Below are 20,372 nucleotides of genomic sequence, written 5' to 3'. Positions count from 1 at the left end.
GTTGGACATAGCCTGATATGCATAGGGTCTTTTCCCTTCTGTATTGTAAAGGATGAAACACGCTGGTCATGAGGGCTGCTTGGAACAATGCTAAAGACTTGCATTGATTAAAAACCTTCTAATCATCGCCTTTCTGTTTTGCAAATGTTACCCCAGGGTGATTGGTCAGCCCAGGCGTGGGGCTCAAGCCTGCTGGACCTATACCCCCAACCTACACCTCATTGATGATGTCCAATGAGGCCAAAACTTGTCTGGGGTTGCCAGTGGTCTCGTACAGAAGGGATGTGGCCTAGCATTTCAGGCTGGACTGAACCTTTTTCAGGGTGGGACCAAGCCTGATTTGCATATGGTCTTTCCCCTCCTGTAAAGCCATGGCAGGCTGAACAAAAACAGTCGTCTGGAGTGTTTCCTAGAGTGATGCCATAGGTTTAGATCAATTCAAAACCTTCCAGCCATCAGCTTTCTTTTCTGTTTTGCAAATAACAAGGCTATCTGTCTGCTGTGTGTTTGATTGACTTAGTTACACAATGCTGCTCTCTCTTGTACAGTCTGAAGAGAATTCATTAGCTTTATCCCGTCCCTCAGAAGGAAGGAACAGAAAGCGGCCCATTGGGCACAAGCTCGCCATTTTGTTTAGCACTAACACCATACTCTAGAGTCTAGACCCAACAGGCAGATCTTCATGTGGACGAACAGTGCAGTCTAGTGGTCAGCCTCCACACCCATGCATCCTTTACTTGCAGGTGGTACATTACCCGTGGCGTGCTTCCCCTCTCTCTCCAGCCAGTACTTCAGCAGCGCGTGGCTCTGGTCCTGCAGCGAGTTGGGATTCTCGACCCGGATCTGGTGAATCTGTTCTTCCGTGAAGTCCAGTTCTCTTGCTAGTTCTGCAGAAAATGAATGCCTCGGTCAGTTCTCTGGTTAACTGGGTTCGGGGGAATTAGCTGCAAAGGCGTTGCGCCAAATGGAGGACTGTAGATGGTTTTGTCTATGCAGGGGATTATTGGAGGTTACACTGACATTTGCCCTTGCCCATGTTGGAGTTCAGCAGAGTAATCAGTCATTTTTAATTGCACCATTTAATTCTGATTTAAAGTGAAACCCCAGTTGAAATGATTTTCCCAATTAAAATAGATCTGCCCATTATCCCACTTCTTTTGTAAGGCCCCTAGAAAGAGAAAGGTACAGCAGTGAAAATACACTCATTTGGGTCACAGGCGCCTCCATTTTGGAAACTTGGCATCTCATGTATGACGTTGGACCAGCACCAAAACAAGCCCATGGCCCAACCCCTTTGTATTGTATTGTATACTGCCTTCCATTGTGGCGCTGATGGATTGGCAAATGTAATTTTCAAGGGCATCTATCGGTTGTCAGGAACTCGAGCAAAACATAGGGAAATTAGGCTGAATGGGATGAACTGTAAACATGAAGACTGGCACACCAGTATTTACTATTCCTCAGTGTCTTTTTGAGTTTTTCAAGTTAATCATTCAAAATGACACAGACACTTATGCTGTATAATTAAGCTTTGGAGACCTACCCCGATGGTCATACTGGAAGTAATGGGCCCTGAAGACCGAGTTATAGGCCCAAGAGCAGTGAGGATGTTCAACAATGGTTACAGGCCCATAACACCTGTTACTGCCCTAGGGATGGTTCTAAACAGCTATTGTGTTCTGGTCCGTTGTTTTCTTTTCTTTTTTAAAGAAAGGGGGGGCAATCTGGTTGAAAGGAGATGGCTGGGTTGCCAGTAATTATGTAGCAAGGTGCTGAGGGATGAGGGAGAGCAGCATTTACCAGGTGTGGGCTGGCAAAGAAATAGAATGACAGCCCAGGGCGGCATAATCAAGGGTGGGTCACTACTGCCAGAGGCAGCCCAATCAGGATCAGGTGTGCCGGATGGAGGCAGAACCATGGACCCAGTTTGTACATGCCAGGAGACACCCCGTGTGCAATAGCACCTGGATCATTCCGAGTGCCGAATGAGATTCCCAAACCAAATGATCTAAGGCCCAAATAACCAGACAGACACAAAGAATATGGAAAAATACTACTTTATTATCAGTTCAGTAAAGTAGGGAAACCTGGCAAACAAACCAATTACAGTTCACAAACACTCTTAATGCATTTAATTTACGCAAAGGTTGTATACCTCAACATATGTCAGCTATGATGTCATCCTATGTGGCTAACAGTAAAAAATTATAAATTACTCACCGTAGTGACTAACGTACTCTTAGTCCATAGTCCCCCTTCCTCCATACTGTATGGGCATCCCTCGCTAGTGACGGGAGACAGAACCTTCTTCACCAGATAAATCAACTACTTTCACTTAAAATTTAGACGCGTTGACAATATTACCATTGCCTGATGACACTAGTTTGCTTAGGGGGGAGGATGTTGGGACGTATGGAGGAAAGGGGACTATGGACTAGGAGTACGTTAGTCACTTCGTTTAGTAACTTATAATTACTCCTACATCCCGTCCCCTTTCCTCCATACTGTATGGGCGATTACAACTGAATGTAGCCCCAGGGTGGAGAGCTGCACCTCCTAGGAAAACATGTTCCTGAACACTGCCTGACAAATGCTGCTTCCGACATGGAGCTGGCATCCAAGGAAATAGTGCTTGCAGAAGGAGGCTGAAGGCGTAGCCCATGTAGCCGCCTTGCTGATAACCTGCCGCGGAATGTGCCTCTGGAAAGCAAACACTGTGGCCTTAGCTCTGATATCATGGGCATACATGTTTGCTGGGAGAGGCTTGTGCTGCCCCTCGTAGGCCTCCTCGATGGCCGTACCCATCCACCTTGCTATGGAGGCCTTGGGGCTTTGACCCACCAAATGTGAAAAAGAGAGCATCTGATTTGTGGAAGCTCTTGGTTCTGTCCAGGTAGAATTTTATAGTGAGCCTGACGTCTAGACAGTGCAGCACCTTCTGAGCGTTGTCCTTAGAGTCATTGAAGAACCTAGGTAACACTATCTCCTCATTCAGATGAAAAGAGGAGACCACCTTAGGTAGGAATGCAGGGTGAGTTCTAAGACCACCTTGTCCTTATGAAAAGTAGTATAAGGCTCTGACGCCACCAGTGCCTGTATTTCACTGACCCTGCATGCCCACCAGGAGGGCTGTCTTAATGGTGACTAGTCTGTTATCTGCGGATGCCATAGGTTCGAATGGTTTATGCGCCATGGTGCCCAAGACCACATTGAGGTCCCACACCGGATGTAGCTTCTTGATAGGCGGTTAGAGCCTGGTGAGGCCCGCCAGGTGTCCTTTAACCACCAGTTTAGAGGATGAAAATACACCTCCTACTCCGAATTGCAGCAGGCTCTGATTGCCGCCAGATAGGTGCGACATGTGTCCACCTGGATCCCCGAGTGTGCGAGGTGTGCAGAGAAGGATAGGACGTTGTCCAATGTGCATGTCAGTGGATCGACCTCCTTAGATTCAGCCTAGTGTTAAAACCTAGTCCACTTGCTTTTGTACTGGCTCTTGGTAGCATCGCTCCTAGCACCCTGTATAATGTCCAGGTTAGCCTGTGACAGATGCAGATACCCTAGTGTGACCTGTTCAGGAACCAGGCTGCGAGGGATAACTTCTGGGGGACGGGGTGGATGACAGTGCCTCCCTGCTGTGAGAGTAGGTGAGCTGGACCCAGCGGAAGTTGCACCGGAGCTTGATCCGATAGGTTGAGGAGTTCTGAGAACCATGGCCTTGGTGGCCACCACATAGCTATCAGGATGATGCAGATGTGCTGGGCCCCCAAGATCTTGCAGATCACCCTGTAGACCAGGGGAGTTGGACGAAAGGCATATGTGTTCATTTTGTTCCATTGGATCTGCATCACGCTGCCCAGAGAGCCACAGCCCTGTCCCTGCCAGGACACAAACTGGGGGCACCTCCTGTTGGACCTGCGAGCAAAGAGATCCACCTGAGGATGACCCCATCTGATGAAGATCCCTTGAAGGACCTGATTGTTCAACTGCCATTCATAGTTGTCTGCACCCAGCCTGCTGAGCCTGTCCGATTCCAGTGTGGACTTCCCCGGGAGGTGGTTTGCCATCAGGTGCATGTTGTTCACCAGCACCCACTCCTAAATGCTGACTGCTAGCGTGCAGATGGGAGGGGACGTGGTGCCACCTTGCTTGTTGATATAATACATGCTGGTGGAGTTGTCAGTTTGAATGAGGATCGTCTTAGCACTGATCATCGGAAAGAAGGCCTTGAGAGCGAGCCAAATGGTCATCAACTTGAGCCAGGGCCTCCTGCTCCTGAAGAGACCAAACTCCATGGACACTGTGGCTGTACAGGATGGCTCTCCAGCCCTACAGGGCTGAGTCGTGGTGATGGTAACCTGTGGTGCTGGTTGTTGAAAAGCTCTGCCTATCTGGAATTTGTAGTCTGTGCTCCACCAAACTAGGTCCTCGTGGAGATGAGGTGGGATGCTGACCAGCTGCGCCTCAGAGCCATTATCCTGACTCCTGGAGGCTGCGAAGTGCAACTGCAAGCACCTCATTTTGCGCATCGTGTATGGCACTGCCAGGAGACGCGCCGCCATGATGCTCAAGAGGTGTTGGTACCACCATACCCAGGTCACTGCTCTGCTGAGAAAATGCCCCGCAGCCTTCTTGATGGCTGTGATCTTGTCCTCCTAGGGGAAAACTCTCTCGGAGATCGTATCCCAGATGAGGCCCAGGAACGTTAGATTTTGCGTAGGCTCCAGCTGTGACTTCTTCAGATTGATGGAAAATCCCAACTCATGTAGAGTATTCATGAGGGCGGAGGCAGTGTGGTCGATTGCCTCCGGACACCTTGCCCTGACCAGCCAGTCGTCTAGGTATGGATAGACATGGTGACCTTGGGCCCTGAGAAGGGCTGCCACTGTGTTCATCCGTCTTGTAAAGACCCTGGAAGCCAAATTGAGGCCAAAGGGTAGAACATTGTATTGAAAATGGAAACCCATGATCCTGAACCTCAGGAAGGACCGATGGGTTGCCAGATCGGGATGTGTAAGTACGCTTCCTTCAGATCCAGGGAGCACATCCAGTCTACCATGCACAATATCTCTGCAATAAGCGCTGGGGTAACCATCTTGAACTTTGACGAGGAAGGGAAAGGTTCAGGGTGGAAAGGTCCAACACAACCCTCAGGCCTGCCTGATTCTTCTTGTCTATGGCAAAAATCTGTGAATAAAAGCCCAGACCCCGCTGGGAGGCTGGGATTTCCTCCACTACCTGACTCGCTACGAGCGAGTGAATTTCCGCCAACAGAGTTGCTGTCCCGATCTGTGGGAGTGGAGGGGAGGAGAGAGGAGAAGCAGGGAGAGGTAGGCGGAAGCCCGTGGACACTATTGAGAGGATCCAGGGTTCTGCGAAGTTTGCACCCCAGCGTTGAGAGTGAAGGGCAAGCCGGCTCCCCATCGGAGACTCGCGGGTTCAGATGAGCATGTCATGTCGATGTGGAAAAGAGCACTGGGGAGTGGCATCGATGGGTGGAGTCAGGGGAGCACATGCTCCCAGGGCCGCGCACCCACGCGCATCTAAATTTAAAGGGGAAGTTGATTTTTCTGGTGAAAAAGGTTCCATCTCCCATCCCTAGTGATGAATGTCCATAAAGTATGGAGGAAAGGGGACGGGACGTAGGGGTACCCACTGGGTGGAGGGATTGGTTAAGCGAAACGTATATACCTATAGTTATATAAGTGTTAGTATCATCATTGGATGCCCCTTATCTGGTAGGCATGCCTTGAACTACCTCTAACTACGTGAAATACAGATACTAACAGAATACCAGCACCGTATAAACTCGTGCAACAATATTTGGTCCATTATTGCACAGTCCCTCATGATTGGTTGGCACTCTCTTACCAACCGTGAACATTCGGCTCATTAGCAGCACTTGAGCAATGAAACCAGGTTCAGGAGAAAAGGTCAGACAACTGCCTTTCTTAGCTAATTAGCCTGCCATCTCTCATCAGTTGGGCCCTAAGCCAAAGCTTTTTGTTTGTAGTTGACCTTGTTGACGGATCTCTTCCTTGGAACTTTGAAGGGAGCAAAGGCACATTGCTATCTTCGTCAGGAGCTTTATGAACAGGCCTTGGTTTCCGGTCCTGAATCATGTATGAGGAGACCATGATTTTGTCCATTGTGTCCTTCTATTTAGTGCTATTTGATTCAATTATATAAGTTTCTATTACTCTACTTAGCCTCTGGAGACTTGGTTGCTTAATTCTGCATGTGCTTTCTGCATCTTTAATTGAAAAATTCTTGGCACTCGCAACTGTTCACTCCTTTACTTAATCTAAGAGAAATATGTCCTGCGTATGTAGCTTATCCTCTTCGACTCCTTTCAAGCCTTGCAGTTGCTTCTAGCTGTGGCATCCTTGATTCTGAGCCAAGCAAATACCCTTTGTTCTTGCATCAATCTGTATTCCTGTGCCTGTCAACTCTGCAGCCGTGGGTTTTCTTCTCGAGACTTCTCGCTTACTATTATACGATGCCGACGTCCATTTTCTCAACATGGCTGCTTTACTCGCATTCTATTTCCTACTTTAGCAAGCTTCTACATTGTCTTATCTAGCTTGTGTTTCTGCGTATATACATCGATTATATTTCTTGTCACTTATCTTCTCGATGTATATGATTTTCTTTATTTCACATTTGCTTACATTGATACTTCAGTCACAGCTTCATTCTTCAGATATCCGTACGTCGAATTCAGTGCGTGCACATATCTTTTCTTTCTAGTGGCATCACTTTACATATGTCCGACTTTGCTTGTAGTTATTCTATGTCCAGTTGTATCTGCATGCTCATGTCTACCGCCTCAGTTCAAGGGTACATTGATACGTTTGTCTGAGCGCATATCGTCTCTTATACCGTCGATGTGGTGTTGGGATGATAGCAGGTGTCAAAATGGGGAATATGACACCAACAAAAAGTAATTATTAAGGCTAAGAAATAGCATGCAATAACTTGATTCCAGAGAACTATAGGATTACTCGCCTGCAGATCTGCCAATAAAAGGCCCTATATAACTCTAATTATTGGCCCAGTTACAACAATAGGTACACCAATTAGACATACTAATCACAACATAGTAAGCTAAACAATAATTCGGTCTTTCATTGACACAATAAACCTCATCAGGCTCTACTGAACCCTCTGTGGATCGTAAGTAACCTCATAATGTGCAGTGAAAGTGTGGCATTTCTTGCATGGATAGCCACTAGTATCTGAACAATTCCTGGTGACCCTTGGTGCCACCACCAGCTAAGAGCTTTCAGCATGCATGCCCATGCCACCCTCGGTTGCCATTCTACTGGTATAGCAGTATTTTCCGTTCTGAAAGAGTTTTTACCAGTTAGAGACAGGCAACTAAAACTGAGGCATAGTAGGTGAGCCAGGGCCTTCACCATCACGGGTTTCCAGCACCTGTAAAGTGTGCCAGTGTTGTGTGGGCAGCCTGTGGAGGATGCAGGGAACTCACAAAGCCAAAGTGCATCCCAATGGGTCTTCAGTTGAAGACTAGCGTCAAGCTAGAACTGTATACATATGACTGCAGATATGCAGCTCAGCGGTAAGGCCAGGAAAGGGGTGTTCCTGTCTGGAAAAAAGCCTATTGCATTTTCATTAAGGGCTACTGCAGAATCCTATAGCAAACTCTCCAAAGGTCAGGGGACTAGTTAATGATTTGGAATCACAGCAGTGGTCACTTTAGTTGATCATATACCGTCCAGGTACTTCCCACGGTCTGCGACTGAGAAATATAGGTTTTTAATCGGGCACGCACAACAAATGGATATTACACAGCCACAGTAGTGGCTGTGTAGTTATGGTTAAATTGCTAATCCCATAGGAAGAGCACTTTTTGGGCGGCTTATAACTTCGCTCTCCCTGGATGAGACCTCACCAAACTTCGCAAAAAAAGTATTTTTTTGCAAAGTTTGTGAGGTTTGGTCAAGGGGGGGCAAAGTTATAGGGGGGGGTCCCAAAATGTCTTTTTTTCCCATAGACATAATGGGAAAAATGTTTGCTCACACCTACAGCCCCAACCGCTGGACGGATTTTGACCGAATTTGCAGCAAGAGCGGCGGCTTGGCCCTGAAAGCGTGCTTTAGTTAATTTGGTTTAAATCCGTCCAGCAGTTTTTTTTTTACGACAAAATTTAAGTCAACAAAAATGAGTGATATCTATGTACGCTCCGTGGACTCACTTCCTTGTTCGGTCTGTGGACTGGCCTCTGATTGGCTGTGCTGTCCGCGGACCGGCCTCTGATTGGGCCAAAAATGTGCAGACTTTTGCGTGGTCCACGGACATCGGGACGCAGCCACTGATTGGCCGTTGGGAAAACGTGAAATGCGTCGGTTTTCCTGGAACACCCGCCATCATGGATTCGCAGACTTTTTTGGGGTCCGCAAACAGCGCAGTGAATTTTCTTTTTTTAAAAAGCAGCATTTCACTTTTCAAACTCAACTAACAATCTATGGGGACGTGGGGGGGGGAATGAGGATGGGATGTGATATGGCCATAAGAAGCCAAAAAACAGGTTGTTCCACCCCCTAAAGTCCGCAAACACTCCAGATGTCCTGGGGCAGCCCTGTGGGGTTCGCGGACACTTCAGATGTCCTAGGACATCTCTACCTATTTCTGCATTACAAGGTTGGGGAAAAACAGTTTTTGGATGACTCATAACTTTTGTGCCACTCAGTGAAACTGCATGTAATTTTGCAATTATATTCTAGGACTAACCCTGAATGGTTTTCCAAATTTTTGTGGGATTCTCTCAAGAGGGGGCAAAATTAGAGCGGGGGTCCCAAAATATTGTAAAGGCATATAAATGTGGTGTCATTTGACGAATCGGCACAACATTTGGCAAAACGATTTTGGATCTATATATAAATAGTTTTCTAAAGTCTGGTGGGATTTTCTCGAGAGGGAGCGAAATTAGAGGGGGATCTCAACATTTTTAGATGGCTTACAACTTTGTTGCTATTTGACAAACGTGGACAAAAGTTTTGAGAAAGATTATAGACCCAACCTTCAATGTTTGTGTAAAGACTGAATTGATTTTGTCAAGTGGGGGCTAAGTTATATGACTATTGAATGTACATATATTTTGACACTTTTAAAAAACTAAAACATGGGCGGGTTTCGAGCAAACTCGTGAGGAGCATTGGCAAGGACATTAAAGCATGGTTTTGCAAATGTGGCCGTGTTTTATATTTTTACAAGTGTAATAATGTAGGTACAAAAAATAGTCATATACCTTTGGTGACTGAGGTATAGCCTGTGGCCGTGGGCAGTTGCCAGATTGTCTGGGTCATGGCATAAGGTCATGACGTGGACAATCTGGCTACTGGACATGACCACTAGGGACGAAAAATGGTGTTAAAGTGTCTATGTCTACCTGGGACCGGCTATGTGGTAAAGTTATTCGAAGGTAGGATAGGTTTGAAAGGGAAAAAAGTGCTTGTGGAAATATGTTCATAGGGTTTTGCAGGCTGCCATGGCAATGGAAGATGGGCTGTGTACGGAGCCCCGCCTTCTCTTTCCATGTTGGCTGTCTTGGAAAAGGATTTTCCTCCTACAGCGGGACGCTGAAGGCGACCCGCTGTAGGAAGAATACTCCTTCCATCTTACAGCGGAACACCGCAGGCGTTCCGCTATAGGAAGAAAAATCTATGTTTTAGCACCCTTTGTTCCCACTTTGGGAACCAGGGTTGCTAATGGACTTTATCCCCCATTTCAGGGGCTGCAATGGGCGATAATGGTCTGTAGCCCTCCTTATTTATTTATTTATTTATAACGCACTAATGCCTGCAGACATCAGGCTGTGTGGTTACAGTATTTGTTAAAGAAGATGAGGAGGAGGGTGACAGCTTACTACTTGCTGAGAAAGGAACAACCTTTCTGAGAGCATTGCGGTCATTGAATTTGGTGTGGCGGCGCATGGAGGTGGTCCCGTAGGAGTACTGTCCAGGTAGTCTGCGACTGAGTACAAAATTGCACTCAGTGCATTTCACTTTGGTAGCTTTTGCCTTTGGTACACTCCCAACAGTAGCAAAGAACTGGCACACCCATGATTCGATCTTGGTGCTACAGGTAGGCACTTACTCTACCTCATCTTCTTTGTCCTCTTAATTGTCTTTGAAAGTACTGCACTTTTTTGTTGTGAAGGTCCTCCAGCTGGTGGTGGTGGTGGCTCTTGGGGAGGAGGGATGGCACTAACTGATGCAATTTTTAAGATAAATAGCGGTTTTTAGAAAATTCTTCCAAGTATGTACTATCTACTTGATTGGTAATGGATAATTAGTACAAAAAAGGTGTAGGAGGTGTGCAAGGGATATTTTGAAGTTGAAAGTTCCTAGATCAGTAGAAAATACAGTTCCGAACTGTACGCGAAGGACGGATCATATTGTGAAGTACGGACAGGTTATTGGAGACATCATCATGCAGAGCACTACCGTATGATCATGTGGCACTGTCCGGAATGTCAGCAATGAAGTCAGATGTTCGTAGACATCTACGGATGCAAAACTTGTTGAAATAGTTGCAGAAAGTGTAAAAATGATTCTAGAAGGTGGGAAATGGCAGAGTTTTAGGGTGACACTTTGTAAATTGGACACAAATATTGTTATATTTGGTAAGTATGATATTAGTAAGCAGTGGCGGCCGCTATCATAGGGCGGCAGGGCGCCGCCCCCCCTCCACTTAGGCCCCCACCAGGTGTTAGTACAGGCACATTCAGAAGAAGTTCAGAAGTTCTTCTTCTGAATCTGTTTATATTTTTCACCTTGTGGGGGCACTGTGGCGAGCCACTGGTGACAGTTACATCCTATTGTTGCAGCCGGCCCATGAATAGGATTCCTTTTCATGGGCCGGCTGCAACAGCGGGGCGCGTCCCGTTTTACACTGCATTTGCTTATAGTAAAGTGCGTGGAGCTCGTAGCTCCACGCACTTTACGTAACCCATTTAATTAGGATGCTGGCGGGGCGCTCGAGGGGTGGCCCCGCCAGTTTCACTATGTGCGCAAACAGCGCGAAGATCTGTAATCTGCAGGGAGGGAGGGACTAGTCTCCTTTCCTCCCTGCATAGATACAGTAATCTCATTGGCTGTTTACCAAAGGCTGGCAAACAGCCAATGAGATTACTGTATCTATTCAGGTAGCAGCCAATGACTTCAGTGTGGGGGTGGGGTGATGGCCCAGGGCCCCAGGCTGCATCCACCCACACTCTCTCTCTCTCTTCCATCGTCCTCGTGATTGGAACCCGTTGAGCTGCCTTGCTGCCCGCCACCAGAGAGAAAGAACAGTAGGCCGAAGAAGTTTGCCCTCTGTGTGTGATCTAGGTGAGTGCATCTCAATGAAGTGTGTGTTTGCCTATGTCCCATCTTCTCCAGTTGGAGATCGGGGCAGCCAGACTTCACCATGTCATGGGGCGGGAAGCATGCATTGCAGCAGTTTGCAGGCTCTGAGGTAACCCAGGGTCACGGTGTCGGGAGACTAAGAGTCCAAGACCATCACTGTGAACTGGGGTATTTGAAGAGCCCATCGATCCAACGAAGCTGTTGTGCACGGGAAGGCCAGAGAAATTTGAGAAGAGTGGAACTTGTTCCTCTCTCACGAGGAAGCAGCGCATGGCGGGGGTGAGCAGTGTGTCTAAGCACTATCTAGGAGGGGCCTGGGCATAGGAACTCGTATGAAAAGAAAGGCAACGGAGGGGAGGAGGTGGAGGTCAGAGATCGTCCGACTGTCAGAGATGTGGGCAGCAGCTGCAAACCTTTGCCTGGCCCGTGTTAAGGCACGAAAAGGCAACGCTGCCTGCCGTGCCCATGGGCCTGGGCCTGTGTATCTGTCCCGTGGGATTCAGTGCGAGAGGTGTCAACGCTGGATGATTTCCAGTTATCTCTTCTTTTGTGGTGTGATTTTTGAATTTCGGGTGCACATCTGTGCCAATCCTATGTTTGCTCTTGTAGTCCGTTATGTTAAACTAGTAATTGCGTTTTCAATATGAATTGCCTTGTGTTCACAACTCTTGATGCTTAAAGAAATGGGAAAGCTATATCGTTCACATGGTGTTGATAAAGTTGCCATAGCTAACTGGCAATGCCAGAACAAATGATATGATAGGTTATTTATAACGTGCTTAGTTAATATCCAGAGGTTTCTGAGCGCGGACCTGTGTTGCTCTGTGTCGTCTTGCTTCCAAGGTGAGCACGCTGCCCCTCCCTGAGCTATCCTCCAGAGACTGAATGCAATGAGACCTGTATATGACTGTTTTCGTTAAGTTTGAATGTTGTAGACTGCACGTTGGGCTTTTAGTCCAGTGATTTGGTGAATTGTTGATGGCACTACTATTCTGTTAATCTTCAATTTGCTTTAAGTACTGTTTACCATTTTTTTTCGGAGAAGCTCGATCCTGGGCAGCAAACATGCCTTCTGTTCTATTGTTTTTTTTTATTTTTTTAAATGGGTAGGATCCATCTTGTGACCATTCCTCTTATTAGTTACAGGCCCAAATTCTCATGACTGTCTCCAAAGGCTTCTCCCTCTTTTATGTAACATGAATTCCCATTTGTTCGTTGGGATTAATGAGGGCCAAAGTTCTTAAGCATGTGGTCTGCAACCAGATGTAAGCAAACTGTGGCCAGCCGCTTCCAGTCCTGATTCTGCATCAGATTTTCCATAGAAATGGCACTCAGCCCAATCTTACTAATGCTCACCACTTTCATCCGTTAATCCTCCTCAGCGTTCATGATGTTACTGTTCAGTCTTTGTGGAGTGATAGGTGAGGTGGGGCCAATTGCACGGCTGCTAAGGATGTTGAGCCTGCAACATTAGATGTTATTGGCTGCTGACGTTTGAGGTGGCTGTCAAGCCTTGGGGATGGTGCAAGAAGATCACACATGTCACGTGTCTAGTGCCCTCACACTCGTTCTCTCTCCCACACACACTCCCTCTCTCTGCAATCTTTCTCTGTCTCTGTTTCACTCTATGGGCCGTATTACAAGTTTGGAAATAACAAGAAAAAGTGGCGGCAAATGGAATTGCTGCCACATTTACCATTCCGCCAAATTTCCAAGCTCCTTAATTTTGGTGTTAATTTCTGCTGTGCTAATTCTTGCAAGGGCATTACCGCTGGGCACTTGACATGTACTTACATAAATGATTTCGCTTTACGTACAGGCTAGCTGGTTCCAGCTAGAGGTAAGTCATCTATGGAAAGGGCTCTGGCATTACATATAGAACGCATATGAATGCCAGTAACAGCATGACAAAATGATATTTTTCTATCATTACTAATACTTACTATATAATGATGAATTTCTTTATGCATATATTATAGTACCAGCTATTCTCAATACAAGCTGCTGTAAAATACACTTCCACACGTAAGAATAATTTACCACCATTAGTATGTAAAACCTAATGCTTTTAATGTTATGTTTTGGTGGGTTTTGACAGTAAATAGCACATTTTGGAGGCCATTTTTCAAAGAATTTCAAGCGGCCCGGACCCCCTGGGAACTTACCGCCCCACCAGCTTTAAAACTCACCAGCCGCCACTGTTAGTAAGTTGTAGGAAAATAACATGCACTAATAAAAACTTATGAAATTCATTGAAAAAACGTTGTTAAAGGGATGTTATGGTTAAGTTGTACTAATAAAAACCTACGAAATTCCGTAAAAAAATGTTTGTTAAAAGGACGTTATGGTTACAAGTAAAATTGAAAAACCCCTGAAATTCGCCAGTTATGGTAAGCTAAGCAACCATAACTCGCGCCACCACCGTGCACAGCTAAGACTAACACTCTGGACATCAAAGATGGCATCACAAATATCATTGATAACATCACATGTGCATTTACTTTTCATACAAGGGGTTGTGAATGTAATGTTGGCAAAAAAGTATCAGGGATTATCGGGAGATGTGTAATAAACTACATACTTCATTACGCAATGTAGTGTTCTAAAGAACATTCCATTGCAGTGTCCTTTCTAGTACAAGAACCTAATCATACAGAAATGTAGGTATTGGCTGCAGCATACACCACAGAGGTGCTATATTTGTAATTTTCCAAAGTTATATAACACAACGGTGAATGCATCTGTATCAGACTTTTCCGTACTGTGAAACATGTACTAAGTAGCTAATACTGCATCACTTACTACATATTTCTACTAATACACACAAAACATAAATAGACTACAATGCATACAAATATGGGGCTTATATATGGAGAGTAAAGTAAGCAAACAAGAGGCAGTTTCTTTAGCAACTGTGTGTAATCTACATGATTGTATTCATGCACAGAAATGATTGCTGTGTTTCAGGCCTGCTTCTTCCTCTATATATGAACATCATAAGATGCAATTAAATTCCAAGGAAAGTAGTGTAAGAACATGTGAGAATAGCAATATCTATAAATCTAATACCTGTTGAAGGTTAAGTTTCTGACTGTCAGTAAATAAAACCACCTGGCCTAGATATGGCAGTGAACAAAAAAGAAAGGGCTAGACATGTGATGTCATCAGTGATGTCATCCATGATATTTGTGATGCCATCTTTGATGTCCTGGGTGTTAGTCTTAGCTGTGCACGGTGGTGGCGTGAGTTATGGTTGCTTAGCTTACCATAACTGGCGAATTTCAGGGGTTTTTCGATTTTACTTGTAACCATAACGTACTTTTAACAACATTTTTTTACGAAATTTCATAGGTTTTTATTAGTGCAACTTAACCATAACGTCCCTTTAACAACGTTTTTTCAGTGAATCATATATAACAATAGAATAAGATTGAGCCTCGAGGTGTGTAAGACTCTGCTCGGTACCCCATGGTAGTGAACAATGCCTTGTTTACTGCCTAAGGAGCTACAGTTTCATGTTGCCTGTGGTGCTGTGGTTTCCTGTAACACCAGCTTGTTTCTGAGGCAATCTGGGCTCTGAGACCTGCCTGATCAGTCACTGGTGCTTCTTTCATCGAGAGAAGCTGCTGGTACTGAAGGGAGGGAGAGGGCAAGAAGAGCGTCAGAGGCCAGTGCAGCGAAGGAGATGAGCTTTATGAAGGAAGCGCGTGATGCCACTCGTATTGTGTACACATCGCCAGTGAACAGCTGCTGTGATTGACAGCATGAAAACATGCATTATTGTTTGCAAGAGATTTAAGTGATCCTAAATGGATCTTTATGAAACGTTCTGATTAATGTACTTCTATTGCTGCATTTAAAAGGGTCCAAAAACATTCTATGAATATGAAAATGGTGCCATATCTTAAGTTTTGAATGCCTATGTTGTTTAATCATTATTAGATGTAAAATAATGAGAACGAAACTATCCGTACAGGTTGAAATAAATACATTTTAAAAATAGATATCTATTAAAAAAAAACTTTGATCTATAAATGGGTGTGTATCGAGTCACCAAAAACATTGTTAAAAGAACGTTCTCTAGGATAGTAATATAATAAACCATTGTTGGCTACAATGTAAAGCCAACGCACTGAATTTCACAATTTCTAGATACCAACACACCCATCTCTTGGTCCCCTTCATACAGTGCTCATGACGTCACAGGTGGCCTCACTGTGACCTCTAACCAAGCCTAGTGTGTAGTGACACCTACATGCAGTGCTCATGATGTCACGGGCAGCCTTTATTGTGGACTCTAAGCTCTGTGTGCAGTGACACCTACATGGAGTGCTCATGACGACACAGGCTGCCTCCCAGGGGCCTCTAATCAAGCCCTGTGTGCAGCGACACCTACATGCAGTGCTCATGACATCACAGGCTGCCTCACTGTGGCCTCTAACGAAGCGCTGTGTGCAGTGACACCTACACACAGTGCTCATGACAACACCACTGTGGGCTCTAATCAAGCCCTGTGTTGACAGGGAGATGAATACATTATTCATAGCTATGGCCCCTCCTCTGCCTCAATACCACATGGGTGAGAAACGCTATGCATAAAGGGGACCATATCAGCCTTATCCCAGACAGATACAGGAGGAAATGGACCTGATGTAATTGAAGATGGCAGGAGTATGCAAACTTGTCAAACTGACACGTGCATGCAATAGACACAAAGCAAATATGCACTCACCATGAAGAAACATGAACTTAGGTCAAGCGTGCATTTTAACACAACGAATTCTGCTTGCACCATAAAGGCACAAAGAACATAACATAAGCAATGTATATGCTGAAATGCAACACAAACGATGTACGCATATAGCTTACTAACATCGAGACATCATAGTAAAAGGTAGCCATCTTTATTAAAATGGAAGTTGTTGTACTCATTAAAATGAATAGAAGGCTCTGAAGCTTCATGAGACCCAGAACTGCTGAATTCACTGAAATACAGATGCAGGGCGACAGCAGTAGCTGCTAGGCCCCTCGCCAAGGCAACAGAGACATTGGGGAGTACACTAACCGTTCAGGAAAGAACACAAAATATTAATTCCCACGGGCAAGACTTATTTGTCTTAGATTAATTAAAGAACAACCAACCTTTGAGTGCCAGGTGCTGACTAATAAGCTAAAACCTCATAAGGAACGAATCAACCAAGTCCCTAGTGGTTGGAAAAGTAATAACACTTGCATTCTTACTAGCTAAAATCTCAATAAATGCAGGTGAATATAATTCAGAACATGGTCCTTCAATAAGTGTCTTTTCATTAAGGACAGAAACAGATAAACGCCTGCCCACATATTCTCAGAATCAAGGAGTCTAGTGAGGCGAAACTACAAAGACAACATTCTGTCTCGTGGCCTAGGGATAAGTGATAGTGTCTTATTTAATTGGAAGAAAACAGGTCTTGGGTTTCTCTCGCCCTACTCCCACCTTTTGGATTACGTGCTGATGACCTTTAATTGCCAGGGTTGGTTGGTCCGGTGCCAACCAATGAAAACTCTTAATGTTGCACTGCCCAGTACATGTTGCATTAACCAATAGTCAACTTTAAAGCTGACATGTATTCTCCATGATCAATTTAGAGGTGGTCTCAGGTGGACCCACCTGAAGAGTATAACCAATGAAAGGACTAACCCCTATAGCTTCTATATATATACAATTCCCTTGACCAATCCCCATACCTCAAAGGTTTTTGAAACCAAGATTGTAATGCGACGTCAATGATGATATATTTTCTGTTTTTAAACCAGTGTCTAGTCCATGAAGGGTTGAGAGTTCACACCTATTTTTGCTTGTATGCTGTCCCTGCTTTATGCGAATTGTCAATAAAGCAGAGTTTTGCCATTTACCTTGACTATTTCCATTATTTAGTCTGGGATTTCCCAGCCTACCATTTCCACTTAAACTAGGTTTTCCCAGACCATTATTACGCCTGTGCGCAGTGACCCCTACATGCAGTTCTCGTGACGTCATGAGTGACCTCACTGTGGCCTCTAACCAAGCCCTGTGTGCAGTGACACCTACATGCAGTGTTCATTATGTTACGGGTGACCTCACTGTGGTCTCTAACCAAGCACTGTGTGCAGCGATACCTACATACAGTGCTCATGATGTCACAGGCAGCCTCACTGTGGCCTCTAACCAAGCCCTTTGTGCACTGAGGGCACATTATTTGAAATGTTTCTGGACACCATAGCAATGCGCCTTTATCGGGCTGCCTTCTTGCACATTTTTGTAAACGTTTGATGGATCATTAACAACACAGGCAAAGCGTGCACGTTGGGCCAGATGCCACGTTTGCGGGCATGTTTGGTGTGAATCCATCATGCGTTCTTTGAGCTATGCTTTCTCAATTTTGGAAATGCTTTTGCCTTTTCTGCGAATGTGGAGCTTCCCAAAGTTTTCCAAAAATAAGGTGTGTGAGCTGTACATTTCTTTGGGAAAGTTACATAATATTCTGTGCACAGCAGCCACCTCCCAAAATATCCTTTCTCCATGGCGCAACTTTTATGAGCTCCATCCTCCTGTGCTTGTAAACTCGCCGGCTATTTTGGCTGCTCCTTTCTTTAAGAAGGGATAATTCCCTCCCTCTGGACCATGCTATATGTCCCCTCAAAATATTCTAGCAGCACAAAATTTCAGAAATTCAGACTTGCGTTTGTAACTTAAGAAGGCTACCAGATTCAACATGTATATAGTCTAACAATGGCAATCACATCTGTGGATTCTGGTTTAATGTGTATTTCCGAACTGTTTGCAAACCCAATAGAAATAGATCTCTATTTTTTGTCCACAAATGGTATTTAAAATAAAAATAAATTCTATGCATTTCCCCAAGCAAAGCACGGCAGTCAGGGCAGACACATCGTCCCAGGCATGTTTCCTGTGGTTTTTGCAGCACATTTCATCCAAAAGTCCCTATCAGAATTTCTTTTTGAACCCCACGACCCATTTTCTCCCCCCTGCAGGGACCTCCCTAGAACTTTGACACACAAAGAAAATCAGAGTGGGCGAAATATATTTGTGGGAAGTTTTTGTGCAGTGTAATCCACCGGGACATAGCTAAAGCACTCCCACAATTGCCCTTTTCTGTGGGGGCCCAAGTTAAACAGATAAATGACCATCTGACATACCTTGTCCATCAAAGCGGATTCACGACTGCCTTTTGATTAACCCCTTAACAACATCATGAGGAAAGGGAACTAGGGCAAGGCTTACAGATTGCGATCTGGTTGATCACTCAGGAGACATCTTACTTCCTCTGGCAATGTGCACTATGACCGATTCACTTTTTACATTGGTGCCCCCATGCATTCTGTATAGTGAATCTTGCTGAAATCCTTTGTCCAACTATTTTCACCACGGTGACCTGCACTGCTGGTGGCAGGGGCGGGGGGAGTCTATGTTCCACAGACCTACTCCACAGTGCAATTGCCTTCTCCGACACATGGACTTTGAAGTAGATGCTCTCACATCTTTGTGAGTATAGGTAGAAGTGTGCATTGGTGATGGCCACCGCACAATCAGGGCAGGTAACACATTAAGACAATTCTATGTGTCCACCTATTTGCTCCTTCTTTTCAGAACACGGAGGTTACGGGTTAGGGGTACTTTGGTTGCGGCAAGGCCCAATGACATGGTGCTCCCAGCATCCTGCCGGATCCTGCCTCTTGCTCGATACCTGATCACCTCTCTTGCCCGCATCCTGCCGGATCCTGCCTCTTGCTCGATACCTGATCACCTCTCTTGCCCGCATCCTGCCGGATCCTGCCTCTTGCTCGATACCTGATCACCTCTCTTGCCCGCATCCTGCCGGATCCTGCCTCTTGCTCGATACCTGATCACCTCTCTTGCCCGCATCCTGCCGGGCTGGAAAGATTCCATGGATGCATGAACATGATGAAGCGACAATTGAGTTCCAGGCCCAAGTCAAATAGAAATCATGTCCTTATGGTGTTCCTCTTGCCCCAACATTACTTGGCCAGCATTCTAAGTAGCGTGCACCTGCAGGATCTGGCAGCGTCGCCCTTTTACCTCACCTGCCAGTGTGGGCAAAGGATAGACGTCAGGAAGCCGGCCTCAAACAGGCATCTAACATTTGTTTTGGTGAACTCACTCTCGGTGCCTGCACACACCCTTCCACTGGGTGACTTCTTGCCCCCTCCACATCATTCTACAGTGTCCATCGAAGATGTAGATGCCCGCTCAGGCCAGATCCTTGGCTGCTCAGGCAACTTCCAACCAGCCAGGCCAGATCCTTGGCTGCTCAGGCAACTTTCAACCAGCCACGCCAGATCCTTGGCTGCTCAGTCTACTTCCAACCGCTTAGGCCAGATCCTTGGATGCTCAGGCTACTTCCAACCGCTTAGGCCAGATCCTTGGCTGCTCAGTCTACTTCCAACCGCTTAGGCCAGATCCTTGGCTGCTCAGGCAACTTCCAACCACTTAGGCCAGATCCTTAGCTGCTCAGTCTACTTCCAACCGCTTAGGCCAGATCCTTGGCTGCTCAGTCTACTTCCAACCGCTTAGGCCAGATCCTTGGCTGCTCAGTCTACTTCCAACCGCTTAGGCCAGATCCTTGGCTGCTCAGTCTACTTCCAACCACTTAGGCCAGATCCTTGGCTGCTCAATCTACATCCAACCGCTTAGGCCAGATCCTTGGTTGCTCAGTCAACTTCCAAGTAGATTTTCATTTGATTTTTATAAAACAAGGCTTATCTCACCTGTTTGACCCAACTCCTCTTCCTACCGAGGGTGCATTCTCAAGTGCACAGCACTGTGGACTTAAAAGTACAGCAGCGGTGCATTGTTTGCTTATTATTCCTAGTGGTAGGTTGTAAAAGGATTGCAACCGCCGGTGAGAGCACTTCACCTAACAGGGAATATCCATGGAAGGGTGGAATCGTGGAAGGGAAGGCAAAAAGGAAACGTGGTCAAATAGATTGGAATCCTAT

The 20,372-nt window shown here is 45.7% G+C and overlaps 1 protein-coding gene across 40 annotated transcripts in view; it reads right to left on the bottom strand.

The window, feature by feature from the left end:
- The window catches only part of ANK2 (ankyrin 2), a 1,645,279-nt gene that overhangs the window by 112,038 nt on the left and 1,512,869 nt on the right, over positions 1–20,372 (bottom strand). For all 40 annotated transcript variants that reach the window (XM_069630993.1, XM_069630997.1, XM_069630984.1 and 37 more), the window contains one exon: positions 756–887. In XM_069630993.1, coding sequence (XP_069487094.1) covers positions 756–887 — 132 coding nt within the window. The remainder of the gene's footprint in view (positions 1–755; positions 888–20,372) is intronic.

This window comes from Ambystoma mexicanum, chromosome 6q (assembly GCF_040938575.1).
Source record: "Ambystoma mexicanum isolate Mex_15411 chromosome 6q, UKY_AmexF1_1, whole genome shotgun sequence".
Taxonomy (NCBI): Eukaryota; Metazoa; Chordata; class Amphibia; order Caudata; family Ambystomatidae; genus Ambystoma; species Ambystoma mexicanum.
Note: the sequence above shows the minus strand (reverse complement) of the source record. Positions and strands in the feature narration are given on the sequence as shown.